The sequence below is a fragment of the Diachasma alloeum genome, unplaced genomic scaffold, assembly GCF_001412515.2.
Source record: "Diachasma alloeum isolate Michigan unplaced genomic scaffold, Dall2.0 Dall_scaffold_00294, whole genome shotgun sequence".
In the NCBI taxonomy this organism is placed as follows: domain Eukaryota; kingdom Metazoa; phylum Arthropoda; class Insecta; order Hymenoptera; family Braconidae; genus Diachasma; species Diachasma alloeum.
Genome location: NW_021680433.1, coordinates 636,506 through 644,908, shown reverse-complemented (window position 1 = coordinate 644,908; position 8,403 = coordinate 636,506). Strand labels below are relative to the sequence as shown.

General features: G+C 38.1%; 1 protein-coding gene across 1 annotated transcript in view; it reads right to left on the bottom strand.

The window, feature by feature from the left end:
* The window catches only part of LOC107039120, a 163,919-nt gene extending 157,262 nt beyond the window's left edge, over positions 1 to 6,657 (bottom strand). Inside the window, exons 1-2 of the mRNA XM_015258589.1 lie at positions 6,478 to 6,657; positions 3,103 to 4,785 (exon numbers count right to left, since the gene is read on the bottom strand). Coding sequence (XP_015114075.1) covers positions 3,103 to 4,785; positions 6,478 to 6,657 — 1,863 coding nt within the window. The remainder of the gene's footprint in view (positions 1 to 3,102; positions 4,786 to 6,477) is intronic.
* Positions 6,658 to 8,403: the final 1,746 nt, after the last annotated feature.

Here is an 8,403-nt window from a genome sequence, read left to right as displayed (position 1 = left end):
GTGAACGTTGATTCCAACTATTTAAGCGACGGGCTATTCAGAACTATCAAAAGTATGTGGAAAAAGTGAAAACTGAGAAACCGTTTTTTTTGGCCCCAGCCAAAGGGTCAGATTTTCAGGTTTTCCGGGGTAAGTAGATTTTCGCCAAAATGGAATTTTTTAGCCGGGTGAACGTTGATTCCAACTATTTAAGCGACGGGCTATTCAGAACTATCAAAAGTATATGGAAAAGTGAAAAATGAAAAAAAATTATTTTCACCGGAGGCCAAAGTGTCGGATCTTGGATTTTTCCGGGGGGAAAGTCGGTCAAGGGTCACAAGGGTCAATGTGTCAGATCTTGGATTTTTTGCCAAAATCGAATTTTTTAGCCGGGTGAACGTTGATTCCAACTATTTAAGCGACGGGCTATTCAGAACTCTCATTCTTTCATTTGACCTGTGCAAAAATTCATTCTTTCATTTGACCTATGCAAGAATTTTCATAAGAAATCCAACACAATTAATTAAAGAAAAAAATATATAATTGAATAAAATAAAATAATATGAAACGATAAGTGACATGCGGTTGAAGAAAATTAGGCTATACAAGGACAAAAGCAATTTTCAACTTGTTTTTTGCATTTTTCTCATGGTATTTCCTAAAATTTCCTTCAATTTCTTTTCCATCTAGAGAAATATCGTCATATTTTTTCCAAATGGAAATGCAGTATACGATAAAAACTTATGCGAATCCTCAATTTAAACTTCATTTCTAAAATTAAAATTCAATAATCCCAATTCATTCCGTTAATTTTCACGATAAACTGTGGAAAATGACCCATCGAAAAGAGCGAACAGAACAGAAAAAGGGATGAGCTTGCGCCATGAAAAGTCATGCTCGTTAGAGCCCCAGAAGACTGTCGGGTGGACATAACAGATTCAAATAATATTCTCGTTTGCATCGATTATCAGTAATCGGGTCAAAATATATAGAAGTACATGGAGACCTGGTGGTTCATAAGAAGAGCAAGACCTCGTAATTTCACGGGAAATGTCATCGCTGGTATTACAGCCGTAGTTGGTAAGTACAGGGGCCAATTCTCATTATTTCCCTTGGCGTATTCAGGAAAATAGTCTAATGTCTCTCCATTTCTCTAATGAGGGATTTACAGATAATTCTCATCTTCGGACTGCGATCCCTATCTATTAGATGATGACTCCCAGGACGTTGAATTTACCAGAATGATGCAGACAAATTGAATGAAATGAGAGAAGAGAGTACATGAAAACCGAGTTAAATGCTTTTAGGAATTGAATGGATCAACAGGATTGAGCGCTCTCTTTTTATCCGATAGCCAGGGAATTTTCCAGTGAAAAAACCCTGAACCCTTTCACAATTCGAGTTCAAAAGCATTTTTGCTTCCGAATAGAAGTTACGTAATTGTGATTTTTTCGGTGGAAATGCCTAGAAATGTCATCCTTTCTGAAAAAAAGCATGGGTGTTAAAAACCTGATGAGGTCGTTGATTCCCAGGATGGTCTCGTAAGGGGAAAGTGTAGGTTTGGATTGTTTGTAAGACACAGAGAATCAGGCCTGAGCCAAGTCTATCCCGAGTGGAAATTCAAATCAGGATAGAATAAGAGACTGACCAGTAAAAATTAATTTTGATTAGTTTTGGATCAGAAATGTAACGCTTGTTTGGATCCATGCCTGGTTAAAATTCTAGGATCCGAGGATCTGTACAGTACCGGACCCGGTACGGACCTAGTCGAGATTTAACTGATCAGAATAGAATCAAAATTCACTTTGCCGCATTGGATTCAGAGAAACCATTCAGGATCTCATCAGATCGTGATCCGAAAGTCTAATCAATAAATTCTGTCCAGTATTGGACCTAAAACTGATCTAGATTGAAGCTAACTGAGCGAAAATTTCTACTCGGGATTCTCTAAAAACAATTATGCGCGAATATTTACAAATGACTCAATAGTTGAATTCCAATTACAACACAAATACTTGGTAATTGTCTTGATAACTGTTCATAATAAGTCTGATGAATTTCACTGTTAATTTTCACTAAATCACTGATGATTTTTCGTTGATTTTACGAGATAAATATCACGTTGAGTTTATTGTACACGTGATAACGGACTCGATGATTTTACTATAACAAACGATAAACTGTCTCGATAATTTACATTGAAGGAGTTGAATTATTATTGTAGAGTTACGAGATAAAATACATGTTGATGTACCTACGAAAACGTTGAAATACATTCGATATCGATAACTAACTCATAACAATCGTTGAATCACTGACAAAAATACTGTTGGATAATGCACGAAACGATTGGTGAATTGATTTTCGCGTTCAGTGTCGATGAATGCACTTGTTATGCGTATGAGAGGCAATGAGTAGCTGCCCGTAAAACGACCTAAAATGATATATTTTGGCTGTTTTCGATGAGTTACGACTTGATCCGAATAATTAGGTCACATGTTGAAAAGAGTCCTTGACAGGCTCATGATTCAGGCAATACATAGAAACATGAATAAACGAATCATGATTCTCCAAATCATTTGGATCAGAGGAAAATAAAATAATCCTACTTTCTTAACATTGTTTACTGAGCTTTTTCACATTTTTGACAAATAAGTTAAGGATAGAAGAAACTAAATGCAGTGTACTGAAAATGATGATGAATTTTTTCACTTTGAAAAAATGATATTAATATCTAAATATAAAATTTCTGATATTCATAAAAAACAGCTGTGACTCAATATTCCAAATTAAGTTTTAATTTTTAATTTGGTGCTGAAAGCATGAGACCGATAATATTTTAAGCACGGAATTATATTGATGGGATGAACCACGGATTAATTGAATCACCGTATGAATTAATTAAAAATTGATGACAGTGGGCACACACTTTTACCAGAGTATCAACAAGTATTGAATTCCAGAAATTTATACTCTAAAGTGTGTTCTAGAGTGAATTAAATGATAAATTTAAATCCCGCGCGCGCGATTTTTTCATTTTCTCTAGTCCCCAATTCAAGTGTGACTGGGTCACCCATTCAATCCCTTTCGGACATAGATGAAAAGTTTGAAATATTACATTACCTGAACATATATCGACAATTCATCACCAAGCAGCATATCCCTACATATATCCTTGGTCGTGGTATCAATAGTGAGATAGACAAGGCTACTCTCAATTCCCGTGTGAATTCTGACCCATCCATTGCCAGTTCCAACATCGATTCCAACACCAGAATCCCATGAGGAATTGAATGTTTCCTGGTTACTAGTGTCCTTTCTATTCACCTTTGAACTGGAAGTGGTACATTGGATCGAGTCCTCGCTGAAAGTGTCATCACCCGTTCCCTCATCCACATTTACATCACCATCCGTATTCTTTTCATTATCGAAACGGCCAATGGTCTCATTCAAATTATCCAGAATCTCCTTCTCAAGAACACTAGTCTCGTCCCCTTTTCCATCATCTCCATTACTCAATTCCCGACTATTCCTCATCTTCCTCTCGAGATTCTGATCCTCTTTCAAAGACGTATATAACTCTTCCTTCCAGCTCCTGATATTCATATTGGATTCCGGATACACCTTCGAGCCCAGCAGATTCTTATCGAATACACGCGCAGTATTTTGTCTATTCTCAAGCTCTTTCATCTCGGTCTCCTTCTCGTGAAATCTAGCAGTGTTCTTTTCTACAGCATCAAGTCCATTCATCTCCGACTTCAGTGATCCTTTCAATTGCGCTCCTTCAAACTCTGGCTTGGAACTCATCATGAAGTTTTCGTCGACAAAAACTGGAGTTTTCGCTTTTGAATTGGAGTTGAGCTTCTTCAAACTCTTCGTCCTGATGCTTCCCAATTTGGTGGATGAGTCCTTTTGGTTCCACTTATCTTTTGACTTCGGATCGACGTCCTCAGCGACCCTGTGAACCATCACCTTCTCAATCACCTGATGGCTGGCTGATGTCTGTCCTCTAGGTGGTTTTGATTTTGTTTTGGGAGCGATCTCGGAGTAGATATGTTCCTTATTTGGGTCTTTGCATCTAACATCTGACAGGGCTGATCTCGCCCTAGATGATGATAATATTGATCTCTTCGATGATGTCTTCAAGCTGTCTGATGACTTGGCCGTTGCCGTCACTTTGGGGTTCAGCTTCTTCGACTTTGATTGGATTCTCTCGTAGTTCGCAAGGATCTTCTGATTCAATTCGTGAATCAGTTCCAGTCTCTTCGCTATCGAATCATCTATCTTCTCGTTTGCTGGAATCCAGCGTCTTCTGACTGTTCCTGTGAGATCTCCAGTGTTACGGGGCTGCTTTAAACTATCGATCTTTCGACGCTCCTGTCTCTTCTTCCGGGATATTGTGCATTCCCCTGGAATTCCAATTTCATACTTCGAATCGCTTCGGAGGACGTTGATGCTATCTTCAGTATCTCGGAAAACTTCGACTTTGGAAGGTGCTGAGTTTCTAGGGGGTGGGGGGTACCCCGAAACGTTGAAGAGGTCCAGGGACTTTCCACTAGGCTTCAATTGTCTGGGATTGGATGGCTTTCTACTCTTGTCCATAAAGCCTATTCCAATTTTTTTGTCCGGACGCATTTCTATTCCTGTACTCGAGCCACTGCTCAGGCTTATCTTCTCGTTGAACTCCCAGTTTATTGGGGGGACTGGGGAGATTTTTGAAGACATTGGCTTCGGCTTTGGTGGTGCTGGGGCTGCGGTCTTCTTGGGGAGGGAGTCTCTTTCCATCGATGTTAACACCATGTTCATCTGAAATCAATGGATACAGAGGTCAGGTACGAGTTTGTGGTTCATTCAGTGAGGGGTCGGGGACGATAATTGGGTTTGTTCGATAGCCATGGAAATTACCACTGGAAAACTCAATCGCAACTTTTGCTGTCAAAACATTTTTTTTGTTTCTCGGAGAATTTTGGGGCAAAATGGGTCATCATATTGAGTTTTCCCAGTGGAAATTTTCTCGGCTTTCTGATGGAATCGTTTTCATAACTCGATGGGATCGTTTCTGATGGGATCGTTTTCATTATTTTAATTATCTAATTTTAAGGAGTTGTCATTTGGAATTTAGAAAATTGTTTTGACGAGTTAAAACAGCGAAAAATAATACATGAATTCCTATGAATTTTCCTCGAAAATCGTGTTCACGAGTCACGTTGAACCGGTCACTATTCATCTATTCTTGCTATCCCCATGAATTCGTGTGAAATTTATCGCTTTATTCGTGAAAATTTATATCGGTACGACGTGCACGATAGGCTTGCCGCAATGATCTTTTCTTCTTCGCCTACTCCTTTCTCTCTCTCTCGTTCACTTTGTGGTTGCTCATTCCCCTGAAACGGATTCCGGGCGTGTCGCCCCTTCGGTATCCCCCAACCGGCGCAGGTCGCGTCTACCGTTTTCACTGACTGCGTACATTATACATACTCTTCTGCCCCCTCCTCCCCCTCCTGCCGACCAATCTCTCCCTTTCCCATCATGTACGAGACTTTTGCCCGTGAAGGACACGTACTCATACGACTGGCGCATAACAATTGCCATAAAATCATATTCCTGGATTTCTCTCTAATTTTTTACGGGTTTTAGCATTTTTTTTCGGATTTTGGAAGCTACTGCTGAACCAGATTCGTTTTTCACACGAAGCCAAACGTACTGGCAAGATTCTAGTGTTGTAAACTGTATCGTTCTGGATTATCATATGGAGAGCAGGCGTAATTTAGCATACAGACGGGAAAATTCGGTACATTGTTGGAGAAAAATTGGAATTTTATGAACAGTTTGATTGTAATTTTCAGGGAAGCGAGATTGAATTCGATTGAGGGGGGAGGGGTAAACAATTATGGAATTTCATATTTAACTGATAATTTTTCCCATTCAGTTTCGGCCAATAGAATTTCACTATTCGATGTTATTTCCAATAGCTTACAAGATATTTAACTGATATTTCTTGATGATTTCCTCAATTCTGATTGCGACCAGAGTTTAGTATTCGTGGTCACGTGATACCTTCATATCAGTTTTATTTTGATTTATCCCCCAATCAGAATCGCGGGCAATGGAAGGATGACATCATAGATCAGCATCAATCATTAATTTAGTAATATTGGGCGAAGTTGCACCTTACAATAATTACGATTTACTTATCTTCATTGAAATTTGAAAAATAATATAATAATTGGTAATTTGAATTTCCCAATTATTGGTGGATGAAATGATTCTGAATATGAATATTTAACTCTCTAGCCTGATTATTGTTTCTACTTGTTTTTTCGGTGTGGTAGTGAGGAGAGCCGAATCGCATGCTACACGGGGACCGTGAGAAAAAGCTTAGATAAAAGGGTTAAATCGATGGTTAATTTAATAATGAAAAAATTGGTGAGTAATAGTAACAATTGACTTATTCAAAATTTAACTTTAACGAAATCGTGTCGAGCGCGCTGTGCGCGCTTTTGATGCATCATCGATGTCATCAACACCGTCAACATGACCAACATCATCAACAACATCTATATCAGCATGATCAACCTCACCAACATTATCAACATCATCAGCAACATCGACTCCCCCAACAAAAGTATCATCATCATCAACATCATCAACAAAATCAGTAGTATCGTCATCATGCATGCGATTCCTCTTTCAGACATTCAGGAATAAACGTGCGACCTCTCCTTTTTATATAGAATTAAAAATTATGATTACGCCAATCTCTGCTTGTCTCAAGGAGTGGGATGCTGGAAAATACAAATCGAACAGTGCATTCTCATATTACGGCGATCTTGGCGAGAAATTGCGAAGTTCATACTTTGCGTTAAATCGCGATGTTAACATCTTTGTGTAAAGTGACTATAATTCCGAGATTAATTACAACTTTGAAATTCTTAATTTTGAACCGCGGAAGTATGAATTGTACAACGTTAATATTAAAGGCCACCCTCCATGGGTCAAGATCCTGATCAGGGACTAATCGTATGTAATACCTTAAGAGCTCCAAAATTATTGGCTATTTCCCGATTAGTTCGTTTTTATGTAGGGAACCTTGAGGAAAATACCTGATTAATTTTGAAACTCGAGTGGTATTCGGAAGAGAATTTTCCCATCCAAATTTCGACCAAAAGAATTGCACTATGAGAGAAAATCCTTCTGTTAATATCCAACTGAGAATTGACTGAGATATAACAAAAAACTTATTCAACGATAAAAAAGATATTTGAGAAGAAAAATGTTTTGTCAATACCTGGGGAACTGCCGATGTTAGGCGGGTCGTCATGCCGACTTTTTGGATCGAAATTTCTCTAGCTACATATAACAAAATATTGTCTTAAATTAAGACGTAAAGTTGTTAATTACGACCCTCTACTTGAAGATTTTTATGGACAAATGTTTTGAGGAAAGCCACAAAAGTCTCAATTTGGGCCGTCATGTTCACATCACAGAAATTTTTTTTTTTGCATTTCAATTATTGGTGATAATGGACATTTCCTCGAATAAACATGATCATCAGTGATTTCTATCACTGAAATTTAGTGACAGATTCCTGAAAATTAGGGACATTTCCCTCGAAAGTAGTGACTATATCAATGGAAATTAGTGATGATGTCACTTAAAATCAGTGACAAACTCACTGAATTCGCGAAACTTCAAAAATTGGGGAAAGGTTCCTAAAAAAAGAGATGGATCACTGAGAATCAGTGACATATCTCTGAAAATTAATGATGAATGACTGAGGATGTATCACTGGAATCGCGTGATCATGTCAGGTAAAATCAGTGAATTTGTCACTGAATTTCAGAATTCGCGAATCTCCAAAAATTGCGGATGAATTTTAAAAAAATATTGAAAATATCACTTGAAATCAGTCACAAAGAGGCTGAATTTCAAAATTCGCGAATCATCACAACTTAGGGAAGGGTTCCTAAAAAATTGTGATTGATCACTGAAAATCAGCGATATGTCCCTGAAAATTAGTGATGATATATCATTGGAATCGCGATATCATGTCACTTAAAATCAGTGAATGAGTCACTGAATTTCAGAATTCGCGAATCATCAAAACTTGGGGAAGGGTTCTTAAAAAAATAGTGATGGATCGCTGAGAATCAGTGACATATCCTTGAAAACCAAAATTTCTTCTCTCTCTCTGCATGTATCATCCAAACCATCCACAATTTCGAGAAAATCGAAGGTTCCACTTATGATTTCACTAACGATTGTTTTGACACCCAAATCTTGTAAGAAAAGAACTTTGAATACTTACGCTTTCATCGCGATAATTCCAGTCCAACGAATTGCGGTCACACTGCCGGTTCAAACGACAGGGAGTCTTATTCTCTCAATTGTGAAAACAAAGAATGTATCCAGGTTCGACCCACT